This window comes from Papio anubis, chromosome 5, assembly GCF_008728515.1.
Source record: "Papio anubis isolate 15944 chromosome 5, Panubis1.0, whole genome shotgun sequence".
Lineage (NCBI taxonomy): Eukaryota > Metazoa > Chordata > Mammalia > Primates > Cercopithecidae > Papio > Papio anubis.
Genome location: NC_044980.1, coordinates 166,571,128 through 166,594,041, shown reverse-complemented (window position 1 = coordinate 166,594,041; position 22,914 = coordinate 166,571,128). Strand labels below are relative to the sequence as shown.

The 22,914-nt window shown below is 42.6% G+C and overlaps 1 protein-coding gene across 4 annotated transcripts in view; it reads right to left on the bottom strand.

Moving 5' to 3' along the window:
* Nucleotides 1–14,339: 14,339 nt before the first annotated feature.
* CPEB4 (cytoplasmic polyadenylation element binding protein 4) overlaps nucleotides 14,340–22,914 on the bottom strand; it is a 71,598-nt gene continuing 63,023 nt past the window's right edge. For all 4 annotated transcript variants that reach the window (XM_003900535.4, XM_009209586.3, XM_003900537.4 and 1 more), the window contains 3 exons: nucleotides 22,744–22,858; nucleotides 21,422–21,603; nucleotides 14,340–18,766 (listed from right to left, as the gene is read on the bottom strand). In XM_003900535.4, the coding sequence (XP_003900584.1) occupies nucleotides 18,539–18,766; nucleotides 21,422–21,603; nucleotides 22,744–22,858 (525 nt within the window). In that variant the 3' untranslated portion in view covers nucleotides 14,340–18,538. The remainder of the gene's footprint in view (nucleotides 18,767–21,421; nucleotides 21,604–22,743; nucleotides 22,859–22,914) is intronic.

Below are 22,914 nucleotides of genomic sequence, written 5' to 3'. Positions count from 1 at the left end.
ACCCTGTTCTGGCCTGTCCATGTGGAACAATCACAGCTGTCTCACCGTCCCTGTCACCTGGGGCCTTCCCTGTTCTCCAGTCAGCACGCGGGGCTGCTGTAACATCCCAGCAGGATGACGCAAGAGCCTCATGAGCTTGATGCACCCAGCTCACACCTTCTCACGATTCCGATCTCAGCCTAAAGGCCCCTCCTGGGAGCTGCCACCTTGGACCCGTCTCCAAAGCAGCTCTGTCCTCGCACCCTCCCTCACACATTGACTCTACCATGCTCTGAAATTCTCTCTTATTTACTGTTTACTTCTTTATTGTCACCTTGCCCCACCTCAGCCTCATATCAGCACCCGCCCCCCAACCACCAGCCTCTTGGGACTCAAGTGTTCTGGTAAGAGGGGGAGAGGACCGTGGCTCATCTCAACACTTAGACATCATCTCCAGCATCTCCTTCACCTACAGCAAGGGGCCAACCCTCAGTGCCAGGTGCGCCACCTCCACTGTTTCCCCGAAGTCTGCCCACTCCCCAGGTGGGACAGCTCCTGCGGCACTGAATCCCATCCCAGAATATGCTTATTACAAATTCTAATCACCTGTGTTCAGGTCTCCCTCCCCAAAGAGACCACGGGGGCAGGCACCAGCCTTTTCTATTCTTCATTCAGTGTTCATGCCTGTCTCCCTCACCTGATGAGGCGAGAAGGAATGTTTCTGCTCACTAGTTCTTCCCCCCACTCCCGCCCCCGTGGGCCGCAGAGCACCTGACACCAGCCAGAGGTTCCCGTGGCTCCAGGCTTCCCGCCCTGCTACCAGCCAACTTCTGAGCCTTGTCTCTGAGCCAGACCCGTGCTCGGTGTGTACGTGGAGTGCGTCATTCCACCCTTACGACCTAGGAGACAGGGACTGCCATTCTGTGAGCCGGGAGCCGTGAGCCTCATTTTACAGCTAAGAAGGTCCAGGCACAGGAGAGGTTAAGTCCCTCAGCCAAAGTCACTGCAGGGAAGTCCCGGGGCAGGGACTCAAACCCAGGCTGTGTGTGGCTGCAGCATCCACACCCGGAGCCCCTATTCGCGAGCGCGCCTATCACAGCATCCATGACGCTGTGTGTGGCTGTTTCTCTCTTTCCCTCCCCCGAGCCTCTCCTGAAATGCAGGACGGCTGATTGGAAGGAGGGCGCCTTTGTCTTGCTCAGCTGACATCGTCCAGCAGGTGGCAGTCACAGCTCCCGGATAAAGTCGTCCCCTTTCATTCCCCGCTTCCCCTTTAAGAAGCAAACCCTTTTTTTCCCCCGACGCCGCCTCCCTGAATTTTTATTATTACCAAGAAATGAAGTGAGTAGCCTCAATTCAAAACACGGCTCCCTGCCTGAGCTTTTTGAAAACAGCACTTGGAGAAGGTACGTCTCCAACCCCTTTGAGCCGCGGCACAAGCGGACCTTGCGGGTGTTTGGGGATGCGCAGCCCGGGAGCCCAGGATCCATGACGGGAGATGGAATTTCAGCCCACAAATGAGGTGACTGGCTCCTCCCTCGCGACCCCTCATCAGACAGCTGCAGGAGCCCAGAGTTAACCAAACGGTGCATATTCCTAGTCATGAAATGCATTTGGCCAGCAGCAGGTCTGGGACAAATGGTCGTCTGAGGACACCTCGGGGATGGCTGTCAGGAAAGGGCCTTCCCGCCTCATCTGCCTGAAATGCTGTTCCTTCACCCTCCGCTGGTTCTGCCACGGCTTCTGGCAGCTTCCAGTGTGTTCCCAAGAGTGGAAAGGGGGCTGATTCCGGGGGGGGGGGGGGGGGGGAGCTGGAACACACCTTGCTCCTAAGTCCCCCAGCTTGCAAAATGCTAACCCCAGGACTGCTCTGTGAAGGAAGGAGCCCCAGGCCAATTCCATGGGTTGAGGGGAAGAGAGATTTCCTTTCTTATAATAAAGAAATTGAGGGCCGGGCGCGGTGGCTCACGCCTCTAAATCCCGGCGCTCTGGGAGACCGAGGCAGGCGGATCACCTGAGGTCAAGAATTCGAGACCAGCCTGGCCAACATGGCGAAACTACGTCTCAACTAAAAATATAAAAATTAGCCAGGCATGGTGGCACACGCCTGTAATCCCACCTGCTCAGGAGCCTGGGGCGGGAGAATCGCTTGAACCTGGGAGGCAGAGGTTGCAGTGACCCGAGATGGTGCCACTGCATTCCAACCTGGGCGACAGAGCAAGGCTCCATCTCAAAACAAAAACAAAAACAAAAAAACCCAGAAATTGTGATATATTTTAAATGTGTATGTTAAACAAATAAATAAATGCTATTAAGCCTCAAAGTACAATGTAACATCATTGTGCTCTTCTTGAGGATTAGGGGAAGACCGGATTCTTTGTGGGTTACCGGAGAAGGTGTGATAATGGTACCGCGTTTAAAGGTGTTCAGGGCTCAATTCTATGACACTAGGCAGTGGAGCTCTATGGCTATTGTTTAATGCAGATAATGTCAGCTGTCTCCATTTTCAGTCCTTTGTAATGAAAAGACTCTGGGCCCAGGGGACCTGGTTCAACCCTGAAGCAATGGGAGGGCCCCACCCCTACGGGGAACTGAGATACAATTCTCTAGACCTGGTAGCCGGAAAACTGAGTGTTTCCTCCCTCCCCCTGCTGCCTCCACACCACTAAACCAACACAGACACACACCTTGGCTCCTGGGTTTTGCGCCCAGTCTCTAAATTAATTAAATTGCCTGCATCATCACTTCTATCTCATTTTCCTTCCAGAACCACCCGCCGCCCCCGCCACATTAGAGCAATGCTTGATCAGAATTAGAGTCTGTTTCATGCAACTCAGTGTGAATACCACTCCTTACTTGTTGAAGCAGGATCTCATACCCTTTCAGATAAGCAAAGAATTTCAATGAGACTTCAGAGGACAGGGAGGGAACTGGGGTAACAGTCTCCCTTTGTAATCGATACCTTCCTTTTGAAGGTTCTGTGTGTCTAGGCAGGATTAGAACTGGCCTTGTTTCCTTCCGACTTCATGAAGGTTTTGCCTTTGCTGAAGTGTTCCCAGGGAACGAGATGAGTAAGCGTTGTAAATCGTGTTTCCTCCCAAAATAGTAGGGCATGTGGGACTTTGCCAACTCTCAAGTCACGCGCACGTGTCTTCCTCACTGCCCACGTTCTCTCTGACAGGAAGAGCTAACTTGGCCCGGTTCTGCTGCCATCCCCCACTGACACCAGCGACACCAGCGCCACTGCTACCCCCTCCTGAGGGTTTCTCCTGCCCCACTCGGACTCCTTTACAATCTATTCTTCCCACAGTTGTCCCAGTGATCGCAAATCAGTCCTATCCCTCCCCTTGCAGCTACACTTCACTGACTCTCCCTCTATGTAATTAAAAATAAAATCTTAAGTCTCTACTGGGCTAACAAGGTCTTGTCTTGTGCAGCACCCCCCACCACCCCCCCCCCCCCCCCGCCCCTGACCTCTCTGAGCTCAGCTCCTGGCGCCCCCCTGGCTCACTGTGCTGGGGCCACACTGCTCTTCCCTGCACATTTATCAAGCTCAGTCTTGCCCCAGGACACTTGCACGTGCTATTTCCTCTGTCCAGAATACTTTCCCCTCACACTTCAGCACGGCTTGTGTTTTCTCATTATTCAGATCTGTTTAAATCTCACCTGTCAGGGAGGTCTCCTTTAATCCCCCAGTTAACATAGCCCCACTTCTTCCTAGTCTGCACTGTATTCGCTGTTTTAATTTCCTCAAGGCTTAGCACTAATATTTTCCTACTTACGTACGTGTTTACTTGGTAACCATCTGATGGGTTCCCTTTCCCAGGACATAAATGCCAAGGGAACAGGGACTTTGCTGGATTTGTCCCCACAACGTCCCCAGAGCCTGGGACAGTGCAGATACTTGTTGGATGAATGACTGAATGAATAAAGAAACTCCCTGATGCAATGCTCTTTTGCAGATCAACAACTTTGGGCAACAGTTATAAAGTTGGACATTCAGATGGGTGGTTCTATGCAGAACAGTAATGCCTTATCTTTTCAAGGCATTATTTCCGGAGATCTTCCCAATAACACCCATCACATTTCACTAAGGCCCCATTGCTGAAGCTGAAGTGACTCATCAAAATCAGATACAGCAACACACACACACATACACACACACACACACACATACACACACACACATACACACACACATACATACATATACACACACACACACATACACATACACACATACATATACATACACACATACACACACACATACACACACACACACACATACACACACATACACACACACATATCCCAGGGCTCAAATCCAGGCCTTTGTCTCCAGGACACAAATGCCAAGAGGACAGAGCCTTTGCCTGTCTTGTCCCCACAGCATCCTCGGGGCCTAAGAATAACAAATATTGATTGAAGAAATAAATAGATGAATGAATGAGCAAACTCCTGAATGGAATTCTTTGCCTGGGACTAAGGCAAATTCTAGAAAACAGATTCCAGCCTCATCCGGCTGGTCTGCTCAGGCATAGAGAGGAGCCAGCCCTTCCTTTGCTTTTGTCTTCCCTGCCCCTAGGGCCTGGGTCAGGCAGGAGGCCCACCCACAACCCACTCAGGCTCTGCTCTCCCGGCCCCTGCACTCATTCTGACCAACCATGCTACTCGGAGGTCTGAAAGTTCACGGCTTTCTCAAGAACTGACTTCTATGGAGAAGCAGTAGCATGGAGCCCACTGGACAGCTTGTCAGAGATGTAGTCTCAGGCCCCCAGCGCTACTGACTCAGAACCTGTGTTTTGACAAGATCCCCAGGTGAACTTTTTGCCTGTACTTCTCTGAGTGCTCCAAGCTACCTTTATCAGGTATTCTGATCTCCATTTTCCTTGGGAAACATCCAGCCTTGGGGCCCCATAAGCTGTGGGCCTCTACTCCTGAAGCACAAAATTGCCCTCCTCTTAATGGCCATTTTGAAAGCCGGCCTAAGAAAGAGAGCTCACATAGGGATCCTGTTAGTCACTCATTCAGCAAACATTTAGTAAGCGCTTACCAGGAGCAAGGCACATGATGGGCCCTGAGGACACAGGCAAGCTGGAGAATATGTGTCTCCTCCCCCGAGAAAGGCAAACAAATGATAGGCAGTGCAAGTACACGTAGTATTTAGTGCTGAGTCAGAAGGGGTGCTTCTGATAACAAATAAAAAGTGATGACCAGGAGGACTTCAGAGAGACCCAGGAAGTCCTCTCAGAGGGAGGAGGTGGTGGTAACGTGCCAGCTGACTGCAGAAGGAGAAGCGAGGAGCAAGGAAAGGGGAGAGCAGGAGCAGGCAGACACTTTCCTAGGAGGCAGGTGAGAAGACCCTGCACCAGGGAAGGGGACCTACGCTCCCAGAACGGTGGCCCAGGCAGAGTGGCAACCATCCACCATCAAGAAGGAGCAATAGAAGGGCAGGTTTTGAGCCAGAGCCAGATATTGCAAAGCCTTGGGGCAGATTTTATTTCCAGGGCAATGAGACGCTGCTGGGGGTGTTTCGCAAGGCAAGGGCAGAGGCAGTCAGGTTTCTGTTCCACCCTGGCTGCAGGGGGTGGAGGCTGGAGGCCGCATCTCCATCTCTCTGAGAGTGAGGGGACTTTCCTTAGGTACAACAATGGTCAGGTCTGGAGCAATAATGTTGATGATACTGGGGGCCCCTAATGATTATGACTGAAGCACATTTTTCATGAATACTTTGTTGAATCCTAACTTCAAACCAGTGATGAAGATATTATTTGTCCCTTCTAATGCATGGGAAAGCCGATTCTTAGAGGTCACCTAATGTGGTCAAGGTCACTGGGTCAGTCAGCGGTAGTCCAAGGATAGAAACCCTACTGGTGTCACCCCGAAGCCAAGCCCCTAACCACAATGCTTCCTGTCTTTGGCGTTTGAGCCCAGCTACGCCTAACTCCCAGACGCAAGTCAGGTCTACTATCCCACATGGTGTCTAGGCTCCCCCCACCCACCTTTTGCAGTTTATAAGGACAAAGGGGAAATAATCGCAGAACTAAAAATTCTGTTTCCTCAAAGGCAGTATCACTGAGTTATCGCTGAAGGACACAGGGCCTAATTTCCAACTCCTCTTCCCATCTCCTGATTCTTTCCCTAAAGGGAAAGATTTGGGGCTTATCCAAAGTTTCCAGAAGACCGGTCCCAGGACGCAGCCCCTCTGGAGTTTATGTCCAGTTTGGTAGCACACGTTCAACCCCCTCTGTTGCTGCTCATGACTCTCGGACATGGGAGGAATCCACCAGTTCCTAAGATGGAAAGAGGGGGACAGCGAGAGCTGGGCACTGCGGTAGCAGCAGGGCCTGGAGTCACAGAGCCTTCTCGGTCACCATGACAACTGTTGTAGGCTGGATGGGGTGGGAGCCGGAGAATCCACAGGAGGAAAGGAACGTGGGAGAGGGGCATCCCGGGGTTCCTACTCCCTGCACTGGGCAGTGACCCTGCCACCCACCTCTGCCCTCAACTCAGCACTGGGACTGGCACTTTGTAAGTGGATAGATAATAGTAGCAAACAACAATGATGATGAGTTAACACTTACTGAGTGCTTACTCTGTACTAAACACAGTGCTATGTGCTACCAGAATCAGATGATGGACCCTGACTTCCAACCATTATGGAGCTCCACTCTCCATGTAGAATTCAAAGGAAAGAATATGACAAAACGTGTATAAGGAAAGCCAAGAAAAAATTCCAGTTTTTCCCCATTATGGGTGATAACTGTGCTAATGTAAAATTGCCCCACCCTGGGGAGAGCGATGAGGGTGTGATCAGGAGTGTGGAAGGCCTTAGATCCCTAGTTATGGGCCGTGTGTGTAGAGGGTGCGGTTGCCTTCTGGACACAAAATTGCATGCAGTAGTTAAATTCTGCTCCTCTCTCTTCTTGACCTCCTAATTCTCCCTACTCTCTCCCTTAAACTCCCCGTCCTCCCCCTCCGACAGCCCTCACGGAGGGCTGCTGATCCTGACTTAAGTACCACACTTAGGAGACTAAATCTGATTTCCCAGGTGCATCCTCTCCAGCTTTAGAATTTCATGTTTGGTCTTTGTAGGAGTTGAACTTTGGGAAGGGGCAAAGAAAAAGGAAGTTGCTGATGACTGTATTTGACCATGGTCTTAACGTCTCCCTGAGAAGGGTGTTTGCTGCAAATCTAGGTTCAGAGATTCTAAGTTGATTCCTCCACGCTCTACAGCATCACATCTGCTCAAGAACAGCTGTTTAGGCTGCGGCAAGGATCAAAGCCATGCGTAATTCAAAGCTCCGGTGCGCTAAAAATGGCTGACACTGCCTCTCTTTACATATATATGCGTACACACACACACACATACACACACACATATATATAAAATTAGGAATATAAATTCTCCGTAGAAATCTATTTTGATGCTTCTGACATCCGAATCCAAAAGCAAAACGTTCAAGTGCTGTTTTGAAATTCACAAGGACACATCCCTAAGTCTCTCCCCCATTCCTTTGGATTTCAGGACTATTTTTGTGAGATTACATAGACTGTGCAGATATCAAAGGATCAGATGCATGAGAGGAGGCTTGATTTTCTATATAGAGCATGTTGGTCAATTATAGTTCTATAGAAAAAAGTAAAACCCTTTCTTCTTGGTGGGATTTTTCTTTGCATCTAAAAAATATATATCTGAGATGTATGTATATCTATATACACATAGATATGTAGATACACATATAGAGACCCTGTCTCTACAAGAAATAAAAAATTAGCTGGGTGTGGTGATGCTCGTCTGTGGTCCTAGCTACTCAGGAAGCTAAGGTGGGAGGATCACTTAAGCCCAGGAGGTCAAAGCTGCAGTGAGCCATGACGGTACCACTGCACTCCAGCCTGGGTGACAAAGTGAGACCCTGTCTCAAAAAAATATACATATATATATATATTTTTAAATATATATAAATATATATATTTATATATATTTTGTAAATATATATAAAATATATATATTTAATATATATTTTTAAATATAAAATATATATATCCCTCCATCCACCTATCTATCTATCTGTTCATCCATTTAGCAAGCTGGATAGCCTTCCTCGGCACCCATGTGATTTTGGTTAGTTGGGCCACATCTTAGTCCTTTGATTATTTGGGGATGGTATAACTACAGCACAGATTAGCTGTCACATTATTCCTTGGTGAGTTTTTAACCAATGCAGGGGGATAAATGAAATTTTAATAAAATTTCTCTTTAGGTTGGACATTTCTAAGGGCTGAGGTGAAACAGGCAGGACCTGTGTGCCTGGATTTGAATCCTGGCTTTGCAGATGAGTTAACATTTTTGAACCTTGGTCACCTTAAAATGAGCTACTGTATAATGACAGTATCTATGACATAGGATTGTGGGGAGGTAGAAAGGAGATCCCTATATCAAATGCCTCGCACTTGGAAAGCACTCCACCAGTGTTGTAGTTATTATTATTATTATTATTTTGAGATGGTGTCTTGCTCTGTCACCCAGGCTAGAGTGCAGTGGTGCGATCTCAGCTCACTGCAACCTCTGCCTCCTGGGTTCAAGAGATTCTCCTGCCTCAGCCTCCTGAGTAGCTGGGATTATAGGTGTATGCCACCACGCCCAGCTAATTTTTCATTTTTAGTAGACACGGGGTTTCACCATGTTGATCAGGCTGGTCTCGAACTCCTAACCTCGTGATCCACCCACCTTGGCCTCTCAAAGTGCTGGGATTACAGGTGTGAGCCATTGTCCCCAGCCTTATTATTATTATTATTATTATTATTATTCTCACTCCTAAAATCGTGTTTCTGGAATTCTTGGGTTTACAATACTAGAGAAAAGGGCCCTCCTTTTTCTTTGTTTCCTACCCCAAACTGATGCGTCTCTCTTGGTGGTTGGATCAAAGAGAAAGAATATGTACTAAGAAGCCTGTACTGTACTTCGTCAAAGTGAATAGAAATGTCATTTCAACTACCTTGTCCCTACTCCTAAAATGTCATACCCAGTTCTGGCCTCTGAGCCATACTCACGGGCTTAATGGAGGCCAGTAAGGCAGACAAGAACTGCAGAGGTAGGCCTGAGCCATCTGAGCCTCACAGAGCTCAAGGGCTTCCCTCTGGCCTCCTTATCCGCCTTCCTACTAACTAATTACACGACCTCAAGCAACTCTCTTAGCTGAGAGGAAATGGCCACATTTTAGGACTCCCAATCAAAACTCACATTTGCTCTTACAAAGTTTTTTATTTTTTAAATTAGAGACAGGGTCTTGCCATGCTGCCCAAACTCGTCTAGAACTCCTAGCCTCAAGGGATCCTCCCACCTTCCAAAGTTCTGGGATTACAGGCATGAGTCATTGTTCTCAGCCATTGTACAACTTTTGAGGTTTTTTTTGGTTTTCTTTTGTGGTGTTTTTGTTTTAGTTTTATCCCCCAAGACAGGGTCTCACTCTGTTGCTCAGGCTGGAGTGCCATGGTATGATCGTAGCTCACTGCAGCCTCAACCTGCAGCCTCAAGCGATCCTCCAGCAGCTGGAACTACAGGCGCACACCACCATGCCCAGCTACGTTTTTTGTTTGTTCGTTTGTGTTTTTGTAGAGACGTGGTTTTGCCATGTTGCCCAGGTTGGTCTTGAACTCCTGGGCTCAACTGATCCTCGCACCTAGGCCTCCTGGAGTGTTGGGATGACAGGCGTGAGCCACCGTGCCCGGCCATCTTACAACTTTTGTTTTATCATCCTATCTCTGTACTTTCAAATATGACACTTACATCCAGATTAGGTTTAGGAATGAAACTTCTGTTTTAAAAACAAAACCCAACTTAGATAAAAAGCCCTGATCCTGTTCATTGCTAATCCAGCGGCAAGAAGGTTTAAAGGAGAAGATTTGAGATTAGTAGATGAGAATTGGGACCTAGGCACATCCCAGCCTTGGTCAAATCACCCACCTTCTCCATGAGACAGTTCTATGATCTGTTCAATACCTCATGGAAGTGTTATCCTTGCTAATGTATGTAAGGCCTGATATATAACAGGTGATCAGCATTTACTAGTTTCTTCTGAACCAAATCTCATTCCGTCATTGTAGTCAGGAGTGCTGAGAGTCACGTGATGGATGTGACTATTCCACATTCCCACCACCCCAACCCCACCCCACCCCACCCCACCCTACCCCACCCTCCCTCACCCCACCCTCCCCTCACTCCACCCTACCCTCCCCTCACTCCACCCTACCCCACCCCCACCTCACCCCCCCCCACCCCACCCTCACCCCACCCCACGCAGCCTGCTGTTGGAACCAAACCTTCTATCACCAAACACGCAAGGGCCCACAGCACTTTTGCCCCAAACATGAAAGGGGAATTGTGCCTTTGAAGCGGCGTCGTTGTCTGGGGGAAATACCCGAGGTTCGTCATCTCACGCCAGGGAAATCAACAACGCGGACGTACAAGAAGTGAGTTTAACAGTGGAGGTTCGATAGGCAAAAGAGAATAGCTCGCTCTCTCACAAGCGAGAAGGGCTCCCGAGTGAAATGCGTGGGTTTTATACATGAGCTTGAGGAGGCGTGTCTGATTCACGTAGGGCCAGAGAGATTGGTCGGACCAGGTGTGACACTTGCATCAGGCACAAAGAAGCTGGCCATCCCACCCTAATCTTGTACTATGCAGATGGGGTCTCTGCCTGGCCAACGCCATGTTGCCTGCCTTTCTACCGCACACATAGCGACAAAGAAAAGGAAGAGGGAGCCTCCGCGTTGAACATGCCTGGCCCCCAGCTAGCCTTTTCCTGCTGGCACAGCTGCCGGCATTTACCTATGCCGGCTTCCAGCTTGCTTATTTATGTCTGCAGCTCGATTTTACAGGCTGCTCTTTGTTAGAAAAGAAACGATTTTGGGGCTGCGTTTTGTTAAAAGGGAAGCCTTACTGAGGACTCTCTTACCCTCACTCACCGCCTAAATAATTTCCTTTCAGCTCCGGTATCACCTTCATTCCTCCAAATAAGGAAGCGCCAGGTCTTTCCTGGATCCTACCGAAAACATTCTTTGCAGCCTCACATATTTATTTCACCACCACCCCTCCTGGATCTTTTCCTGGGTAACTTATTTCACGAGTTTAAAATGCTCTATTGCCTTTGGTGGGTTCTGGGGAGTCACTCCTAGGTCTCACAGGGAGGTGAGAGAAGAGTTGAAAATAATCTCTTTAAAATGGTGACATTTGCTTGATCACATTGACATTTTTATGGTATCAAAGCCGGGCTTCCTGAAATAGAACTCCGATGAAAAGGATAAAGAAAGCTCCAGCTTAGCTGCTGGCATTTGCATGCACTGATTCACCACCTCCAGCCCAGCTACCCACAGGCAGTTTTTCCCTGACACTGAATCAAATTACACGCAATACTAAAGGCTGGAGGTTTGCTCACATTCTGATTTGGGATGCTGCTGTTCATTTTTAACTTCCCTGAGACAATGTGTACTTTTCCAACTCTGGTCACCACGCTGAATCACAATAAGACACTTTTTCCAGACAGCCAACAATGACACCCAACTTGACTAGAGAAAGATAACTCAAAATATCCTGAGAAGACTCAAGGCACGGCAAAATAAAATGAGAACGACTGAATTGGTATTGCTAGATAAGAGTTCCGAGTGAGGCGCAAATGTTCATTTTCTAAATTCTTAGAATTTATTCTAAGCCAGTGGCCCCTATTCTCAAGAGAATCGGTGGGTGAGGGGTGCTGAGGGAAGTTTGCAGAAGAAAAATTTGAAGGAGGATATAGGAATAATGAGAAAGGGAGACACAGCAGATCATAGAATGGTAGATTCAAAGCACGAGCTGCTTGTCTGAAGTGGCATTTGAGGCACTCATGAGAAACAAGGGCTGGTCTCAGCCAGGGAAAAGCATAATCAAAATAGCTTTATTGTGCAAAGTAGCTTTTCTTTTTCTTTCTTCTGGGATGGGAGTAGAAGGAGGACAGAATTAGGAGGATGCACTGGAACTAGGACAGGGGTTAGAAGCTAGGCAAATACCTAGAACTCCAGTAAAGTATGTGTGGGCAATGAAAACAGCTCTGAATGTGGCTCGCAAGTGGCAGGGCCAAGCACCCTTCCAGAACACATGTATGGATGCCAAAAAACAAAATGGGGTTTCAAAGCTTCTTGAAACATACTAAAATGTTACAGTGGTATATCCCAAAGTATGTTCCAGGGGATCCTGTGTTACCTGTAAACAGAATCTGTAGTCAGAGAAATTGGGGTAAGGGGGACACTTTCAACAAATAGGTTTCTGGTTGGGCGCAGTGGCTCACTCCTGTAATCCCAGCACTTTGGGAGGCCAAGGCAGGCGGATCACCCGAGGTCGGGAGTTTGAGACCCGCCTGACCAACATGGAGAAACCCCGTCTTTACTAAAAATACAATAATAATTAGCTGGGCATGGTGGTGTATGCCTGTAATTCCAGCCACTTGGGAGACTGAGGCAGGAGAATGGCTTGAACCCGGGAAGCAGAGGTTGCAGTGAGCCGAGATCACACCATTGAACTCCAGCCTGGGCAACAAGAGCAAAACTCCATCTCAAAAACAAAAACAAACGAACAAAAAAGGTTTCTTCATTGTAGAACTTCTCAAAGTCTTAATAAGCTAACGTGCAAATGTGCATTATTTTGACTTTGCAAGATACAAGGTGACCATTTTCTAAGTGTATGTAATGGTAAAACTTCTTATTTTTTGTCTTTTTCTTGTGGCAAGGACTATCCTAGTCCTCCGAAGATCACAGTCTGAAATATTAGAGTTTCATCTTGTTTATTATTTGGTTATTACACATTTCAGAAAATAATTACTCCTTAAAATTTCTAACTCACTTCATTGACACCTTCAATATTCTTCAATTTTTAAAATCAGAGATTACTTTCCCCATGACCTTTGATCAAACTGAGTATTTCCCAAACTTAAAAAAAAAAAAAAAAAAAATCCCTAGACAAATTACTTTCTGACCTAGCTATGGACACAAACCCATTACCAAAAGGGGTTATGAAATAACTTGATTGTTAAGAATGTGGTAGAGAATTTCCATTGTTTATTCATCTGGTTAGATGGTAAAAATAAAAAGAATTTTCCTTGTTGGGTAGGTTTAGGCAATCAGTGAATAAAGAAATATAGCCCAGAAAGCCTCTTACACCCTTTCCAGATGCACCATTCTGTGATTTAAAACACCCAACGCAATGCACCTATAGAATTTCAAGATAGAGTTGTTATATCAAGCATCATTGATATCTCACTTACCTGAAATAAACATTTCCTAAAATAAATATGCTTGGGCTTTTTTTTTTCTTAAAATAGTGAAACCATCCCAGAATGCCTAGGAATATTATAGACGTGGTAACCAAATGCCACCCATATCTCCAGTGTCCCATCCCTGGGGTTTCCTCAAGGCCCTTCATCGAATGCTCAACATAAGGTTTGGGAATTGCCGGATAAGAGAAAGAGGAAGTTGTCCAGCCTGCCCTTTCCCTCAGTAATCTCTACAGTTGGAAGAGCTGCATGTTGGGAAAGACAATTTAGAAGCAAAAGATCTCAGAGTCCATTTCTCTCAGGACAAGAACCTCTTCTAGTCTTGAGAATACTATACTCAAGAAAGAACAGATACCAAATTTGACAAAACAGGATATTCTCAGTGTTATATTTTGTTACAATAAATCCTCATGTTAAAAGTTTGGGAATGCAGTTTAAAATATAAACACTAACACATTATAGTACTTGGTAGTCCACATGATTAATGGGTCAAATCAAAGATAATATTTTCAATTGACATGCCATAGAGATGATAATCCCACACACCGTATCCTATGACACTAAAGTCTGGGGAGGAAATGGGAATTAGAAGTCAAAAGAGATGTGTTTTCAAGCCCTTTGGTAGTCTGGCCACAAATCAAGATTCATTGACAAAGACTCAAAACTGAACCTCCCGGATACGGACTTTCGTTATTAACTAAACATTGGGTTTTTCACTTTTGTTGGGCATTTGGCCTTCAACTGACGACTGAATGCTGAGATCCTGGGCTTACAGCCCGTATACATATTGAAGGCTACAAATAAAAAGAACTCTGCGGGGCAGGCAGCAGGTGCACTAACAGTACAGGCCAAAGACACAACCACCCACTGACACTTATAGGCTTACATAAGAATGCACAGTGGCCACAGTACTTATATGACTGAAGATTTTTTCATATTGGTTTGTGCTGCATTAGCGCAACAGTATAGTCCTACTATTTTAAAATGTTAATATTCCCAATCAAGAAAGCATAATCTACTTGTGTTAAAAAGAAATAAGTATATTAAAAGAAATCTGAGTTAAAAGTTTTATTCATTCAACATCTCACATTACAAATATTTAAAAATTATATGCATACTGGTATAAATAGTCATTTGCAAACTATTTAATAACATTAATTTTCCACTAGCACTTCAACAAATGAATTCTTTTAAAAAAGGAACTGTGTTATATAACTTAAGAGTAGAACATACAAAAATAGGAACTTAACGTGAAAATGACTTTAATAAAAAATGAATTACCCTTATTTAAAATGCTATAATAAATACTACAACCTCCCCATACACAGTAAAAACTATATGGAAATTCAGCCAAGTAGTACAATTAACTGACATACTTAAATAACTTTTCCTTCTGATAATATGAGCAATACACTGGAAAAAAAAATTAGGGATTAGTAAAAACTAGACAACCACTTGCTAAAAGTTTCACTTCCAAAAAATATAACAAAAATCTGATGAAAATTATAAAAACTAATTATACTTTAAATTTTAAAAATATAAAAAATAAAACAGTTGAATACAATATTGTCCCGATTCTTACAATGCTATCAATCACAGTAGCTTTAAAATAATAAAATAAAGCAAATGACCAAAACCTCTTTTATTCCATTTTTAAAAATAATCTCAAATTTACATTAGTAGAAAGATTGATTTCTGATTCTTTTCTTTAGAAACACCAGCAAGAAAGAGGATTACTCTTAACAGTAGAAAATGACATTTTTAAATGTCTGCAATTAAAAACAAAGAATTACACTGCAAAGATCTTTCAAAAGTTTGAAATAAGTATTGCACATAACTTGAAGTTAACTTGCCACAATTCATCACATTCAAGTTTTAAATCACCTTTTAACAGAAGATTCAACTCTTCAAAACAAAAGGGGTGAATTATCAAGTCTTTCCAACAGCACTCTCATAAAATGCTAAATTCATTCACTGCAAGTTTTATTTTGCATTCTGCAGAGGTCTGTGTATGGAGAAGTATATATATTATACCAAAGCGCGGGGACCAGAGGGGAAAGGAGAGGGTTCCTTTACATAGAAAATAATCAGAAACACTTTATTTTACATTGCAAAAATAACCATGTAATTACTCTGTAACTACATTGTAAGTACATGGCTGGTGCCATGCTAGTGCGCTAGAACTACATGCTTGGTGAATTGAAGTGATGCCCTAAAATCTGTAAACTAATTACATGTTAATTATGTTTGAGTTACATGGTAACTCCCAACTACAATCCCATGTAATCTGAAGAACATGTAATCAATAAAGTTCAGAGTAATAGATAATCATTGTTTATGCCCTGTAAATTGAAGTGTAACCAAATAATCTGTAAACACGCTTGTCACACAATCACAAGTAAATATTAGTAGAATAACAATTTCTTACATTAATCATGCATACTAACATTACAGACCTGTCCCAAGGCAGGCTATTTTTTTTTTTTTCCTTATATATAATTTAAAAGAGCAGACATCTCTGAATCAAACACTTAACATCAATTTATTAATATTAAAAATGGCTAAACATTCACCAAAAATGTCTGCATTTTATGAATAATTTTAAAAACTTAGTAAGAAGCTGTAGACAATTTTGTTATTTTAAATTTCTACCCTATGCTTATGCATTTAGTTTTTTTTTTTTTTTTTTAGGAACTACAGTGTTATCTGTCATTTTCATGCGAATTTTTTTTCATTAATTTGTGACTTTACATAGACTATTTCTTAAATTATAGGTACACCAATAGCTGGTGCTGGGGAAGGATGTTTAAGCAACATGCTTTCTCTTCTCTGCAGACTCTAAAATAGCATTGCCAGTGCACGACATTCATAATTTAAAATGTATGCAGAGCACTGAAATGTATAAAAAGCAGAATATAAGAAAATAAAATTTATTAAAATTATTTATATTAAAAAATGAAGTATATGAAGATCTCTCAGTAATAAAAGTACAAAAAGCTACTCTTTGCAATATGAAAAATTGAGGTATTGCATAAAGAGATATCCCGTCAGTGAAAAGTGTGCCTAAAAATGTTCACTGTTGGAAAAACAAGATATACAAAAGTAGTGCATAACAAATATACATTATGTGCATGACAAAATAAGTTAGCTACAAAAACACTGTACCGAAATTCAGCAGGTCATGTACAAAGGGAAAAATTATTATTCAAAGCTAGTTCTCAAACAGTGTTATTTCTTGTTAACTCATCACACCTGTTTACTGAGTAGGAACAGCACGATAGCACACCCCAAGCCACCTACAAGCATTTAAAAGAGTAAAAAGAGGCAAATGAACATTCCAATTAGAATCATGTAGTTCAGGAGAAAAGAAAAAAAAGTCCCTGACCAGCTACACAAGAGCACCCTCCATTCGCATGACTGCTTTCAGTATTTGCAGGGAATTCTTTAAAAGCAGCTCCCTTTCTATGTTTGAATATTAGACAGCAAATGCCTCCATTTTGACCTTTGGAACTTAACAGGTATAGTTCATTAAAGCCTGTATTAAAAATAAAGGGCTGCTTTTCCTAAAGATCGTCCATAGGGGTCATAAGCCAGGTGGTTCCACAGCAGTGCTGGGGCAAGTCTTTGGTTTTGAAGGATCCAAGATGGTACTGTTAGGTAGCACAACTAGCAAGATTGCCATTCGATCATTTTATTTCATGTTTTGCCCACTGATAATAATCCTTTTAATGATGGATAGGGCATTTAATAAGAGAATGTCAATTAAAATAAAAGTTACTTCCATGACTAGGGCTTCAAGAGACTATTTTAAATTTACCCCTGAAGCATACTGTTCAACACATAACGCCTTTCAAAGCTAGAATTTTACTTATAATAAAGCATGCATTACTTGATGAAGTTGGCACTTCAAACACTGACTATGTCCCATGCTAAATTCTGAAACTGTATTGTTATTTTAGTTTATAGGAAGAGTAAGATAAACATACGTACCTTTGCACAGATTTACACAGTTACTTAGTTCAACAGTGCAAAACACTTTGCAACTACTTTTTTTAAACTTTTTTTTTTTTTCATTTTCTATGTTACAACTAAATTACAGGATACCCAAAGTAACTTTAAATCTAAAAGTAGGCCAATCAGCAGCCAAATTATATATTGGTTTTGTCTTCCAGTTTTGGCTACAAGTGTACTGTAACACAAAATCAAAAATTATATCCTTGAGGTATCTCTAGATCTGTTGTTTTTTAACGTCAAAATGGAGAGCAAAGGCTGACACCTGATGAGTGTTAGTAAATTAGGATATAGAGTTTATATATAAACATCAAAAATAAAATTTATACATTTGTTCTTCAGGAGAGGAAATGCTAGGTTTCCCACCAGTTGTCATTAATTCTAGCTTTGGTAGGTTTCCTGGGGCTTTGACCAGATAAGTAAATTAAATAAATAAGTGCACTCCTCTCAGTAGTAAATTTGCCCAATTTTTACATTCTGAATTTTAAAAATTGTTTAAGAGAAAATAAACCTAGCTCTGCCTACTTTACTTTTTTTGTTGTTGTTGTTGTTTATTTTTTCTGATGTGGTGGTAATTTTTTGAGGGATAATGAAATTATGTTCAGCCTCAAAACCCTGAAAATTAATTATAATGCTGCTCAATCTTGCTTATGCATTTGTTTGCTCTAACATGCTCTTTCCATTAAAAATTGTTAACTTCCTCTATTGCTGTTAAAAAAATTAAAAAGGGATGGAAAAAAGAGAGAGACAAAAAAGATGAAAAAAAAAAAAGAAAGAAAGAAAAAGGCAAAAGCACTTCCCTGGGGGAAAAACTGTCAGATAGACCGATAGTGTTATTGTTGCATGGTTATTTTAATAAAAGTATTCTTATATGTTATATTATTAACAATAATTTAATTAAAAACCCAAAATACTCTATTGTTTCATTTCTCTTTTAATATTTCTCTCTCTCCTCTAAGAAAATGTTGCAGGAAGTTTGGATCCTCTTGGTCTCCAGCAAAACAAGAGAATAAAACTTCCATGCAATCCGATGGCAATACGAAAAAGGAGTTCATATTGTTTGCAGTGACACAAGAATCTACAAAACACCTATATTATAGGTCATTCTTTTCATTATACTATAGTTAAGTTACAGACTGCTACAAAAGGACATGCCAGCGTGAAGAGGTTGAGGAAGGGGTCAGAATTAACAGAAGAGTGCACTTATTCTGAGGCCTGAAAATGAGCACTGTAGTTATCCTTTAGTTCCAGCGGAATGAAATATGCCGAGGGCGGTCACCTCCTTCCTTCACCAGGGGCTTGTGGAATTCCCTGCCAGCGCGAGAATGGATAGCAGCCCAGCAATATTCACAGTAATACTGCAGACAGGTAACATTAGCACAGAAAAATGGAGCAAATTTTCCCCCACAACGGGCCCCCTGACATTCATCACACAGCTGATCATCCAAGACATATGGCTTAACTTCCACCTGCAATCAAAAATAGGAGTTTACATTTTTCAGTGACGAGACTAGCAATGCTTACCACACATGTACATTTCCACCCACTATTTGAATGAGTCTGTTAGAAGGTGCCCAAAAGAGGAAGGACCAATTATCCATTTACTGAAATATGGATAGTTCATCTTTTAAGAACCTAGTAAGGCTTTTATTATCTATCATTTTATATTTTTTTCTTATTAAATAAACATCCTTCAAAGGAAAAAGGATTTCAGCAGACATCATGAAGTGAAGCCAACTGTTGAGACTAGAACGTTATGAGATTAAACCCACAGGAGATTTTTCATAGACACAAACCCTCATTTTAATTAGTGGATCTGGATTTTTGTCATATGTGGAATCATAATTTAAACAAAATCAACTAAGAGGATCCAAGTTCCACACAATTGCACTTCAATATTCAAGTTGGTGGGAAGACGCCTGACTACTGCGTCACAAGATTCTGAGCTGTCGTAAAGCCTGGCTCGTGGTTTCTATTTATAGTGTACACATGTTGGGTTATAATCACAAATCTGGAACTCTGTTAAAAAAAAAAAAGATGCAGCCATAGGATTCACAGTCTAAAACCCTGCTTTGTTCTTTCTCAGTAAGAATATGGTTCACCTGAGTCTAAAAGTCAGAGGTCAATTTCTAAAACTGGGCCTGTTCCAGCGTTCTGTCGGCCAACCTGTCATGTGAACCTTTCAAGCATTAACAGTCACCTGGTTATTAATTCATCAGCTAGAAAAGAGCTGGTTATTTTTAGTCTGGAGAGATTCATGGCTGAAACTCCCTTACAGCAGGCTGTCACCACCACTGGTGGCATCCAGCTCTGACAAGGAATCCCGACCAAGATTAGCCATGAACAAAAGGAGAAGAACATGCAGTGAGTCATGAGTGTGCCTCTGTGCTCCAGCCTGGGTGACAGAGTGAGACCCTGCCTCTAAAAAAATATTTTTAACTAAAAAAATAAAAGTACAAAAGAAGAAGAGTGCCATGAAGTCCAGGAAGAGCAGGCATAAGGACAGCACTGGGCTTCTGGCCTCCAGGCTGCTCCATAATGTCTACAGAGTGACAAGAACCCTGGGCAAAGGATTTCATTGCAGAGGAACACAAATTCAGTCTGAATTTCTAATGACCACCCCCACAGCTCTGAAACTTATGTTGGAATGAGGCAGTGAGATGTAGGTATTTTTTAGTGTGCATAAAAAACCAAGTAGGCCGGGAGTGGTGGGTGGCTCATACCTGTAATCCCAGCACTTTGGGAAACCGAGGCAGGCAGATCCATTGAGGTCAGGAGTTCGAAACCAGCCTGACCAACATGGTGAAACCCTGTCTCTACTAAAAATACAAAAATTTGGTGGGCATGGTGGTGTGTGCCTGTAATCCCATCTACTCGGAAGGCTAAGACAGGAGAATCACTTGAACCTGGAAGGCAGAGGTTGGAGTGAGTCGAGATTGTACCACTCCACTTCAGCCTGGGTGACGGAGAGAGACTCCATCTCAAAAAACAAACAAACAAACAAAGTTGGTATGTTAACATACTAACCTTGTCCCTCCCCAATGCTTATAATAGAATAGCTACTTTTCTCTTTAATATATTCACAGTTTGTAGGATGACCACCACTATCTTAAATTTTTTTACTGCCAATGAAGTAGACTATACATGACATGAAACATAAAAAGCAGAAACCACTACTGACTTGATCATTTTTACATCTTGAATTGAGAACAACACGATCAAATCAATCTATTTTAGCACAATGCCTCAGAGTGTTGGATATCAAAGTCAGCGTGCATGAAAGTGCCAGTGTGCCATGAAATAAAAAGGAGACACCAAAATAAAAAGCAATATATTGCTTCCCTCATCAATAAAGGCTTTCTATGAAAAAAAATTGCCAGCTGGACCAAACATTGTGCCCAGTAATGTAGCTGATTACACATTCTGGTCTAAATTCCTATCTCACTACAAACTAAGTTTGCAGACTGGCGTTCAGTCCACAGGCCACACTTTGAGTAGTAAGGGCAAGTGATATAGTTCTATCTTCTAGGAAATAAACTCATGAGGACAGGAACTTCTTGCCCTAAGCACTAAAACATTTGTTGAATGCATGAAACACCAAGCTAAGAAATAAATCAGTGAGAGATGGCGGCTGTGGAAAAAGAAAAAAAAAAAAAAGAGAGAGAAATCTGTGAGTGCAATTCATTGAGAAACAGGGGCTTGCTGAGGTCTTCGCTATGTCCCAGGATTAAAAAACAAACAAAAAAAGGGCAGGAAACCTCAAGGGCATTCCTGTTTGTATACCTGATATAACACAGTACAAAGGATTCCCTAAATATTTATTGAATGAATGACAAACTATGTGAATGAATGGATGCATGGATTGAGACTGAATGGAAGCTACAGTTTAGAGAAGATTAAATTAACTCAGGTAAATTATAGTGTTCTGATTAGGCTACTCAAAAAACTAAAAGATAAAAGAAATTCATAGGAAATTATTCCATGTATTATAGAGCATAACTAACTCTATAGGCAAAATTGTCAGCTGTCACTTTACTGTCATAAAATTCTCTCATTCTAATATTGGTAATCGCACATTTAGAGGACCATTTCTAGAATTTTCCAAAATGTAGTATAAGGCTTACCCGTTTATCTATCTCTCCATGCTGCAGCTGAACAAAGCGGGCACTGATAGCAGCTATGTAACTCTGTTGATTAGAGAATGCAACTCTCCCAGCTCCTTTTGGGTATTTTAGCTCAGGGTCAGTATCAATCCCAGCGTAGCACACACCTCCATATAGCCGATCCATTATCATCGCAAGCTCCACTAATTAAGAAAGGAGCAAAGAGGATATTTAAAATTAGGAAAATTCATCTGGCTCACCAACTGTTTCATCAAAAGCAATTCATCTGTACTCTCAGCTCACATCATTATAATAATTATTAAAATGAAACATTACTACAACCAGTCATCCATTGTGTTAAGCCTTAATCTTTTAATTGTGGGCAAGGGGTTGCTAGGTGTTTTCTAGTATGTTCTCTCTATTATTCTCACAACTCTATGAAGTAGGCAGTAATTTCCCGAGGAAATTGAGGCGCTGAGGGGCGATCCATCTGTCCAAGGTCACAGGTCATTAAGTGATAGTACTCCCATGTTTGCCTGCTCTATGCCATGTTGCTGCCATAGATTTACCAGTTAATAATGGATTGATTAATGTAATAATTACTTGAACACGAGAAAACTAACTGGTAGATTCTTTGGGGGCCCTCCTGGCTTATTTCCATTAAAACCCTTTCCCCCACAGTCGGTTCACCAATTTTTCATTTAAAAAATCCTTGAAGTAATGACTGCATTTTCTTCTTTATGAAGTGTTAAAATCGTGCAGCTACATTCCTGTTCATGTTATGTTTCTTTTAATCTCATTTATGCTATTAAACCTCAAATTACTTGAAGTTAGGAATTTAATTTGTTCTGTAAGTACTACTCTAAAAATACGATGCATTGCTGAGAAGTCTATTATATCCCAGGGCTCAGTCAGTGGCTGCTGAGCAAATGAGGATGTGGGAAACAAATACTGACAATCTCAATACAGAGTCTATTCTTGAAGGGCTTTTTTTCTTTTCAGACAATGATGAGAGTAATAATTAGCATTATGCAGCACTAGACTAAGTACTTTGCACTGGTCATCTCATTCAACCCTCAAAATAACACTAGGAAACACTTTTCATCCTGGGGAAGAAAAGTGTTTCGTCCCTACCTGACAGAGGAGGAAACTGGGAATTAGAAAAGCCATGGAATTTGTCCAAGGTCACTTAACTATTAGAGCACATGAATTTAAACCCCGATACTTTGATTCTAGAACTCTCACTTTTGGATGTTAACTCAAATTCTTAGGAAAAATTTCTCCTGAAGATCTTTATATTTCTGTGCTATGGGATAGAGAGTTTGTTGTCTGTTTCATCATACCAGCTCGTAATGGCCGAGGAACACCACCAACAAATATAGTTTTTCGTGGGTCAAGTGGCTGTGAACCATCCATCACAAAGTCACTGTCACTGAGATTCCAAGGCCGAATCTGGACCTAGGGAATGTGCAAACCAAAACGTCTCATTCTCAATACAGACAATTCATGGGCAA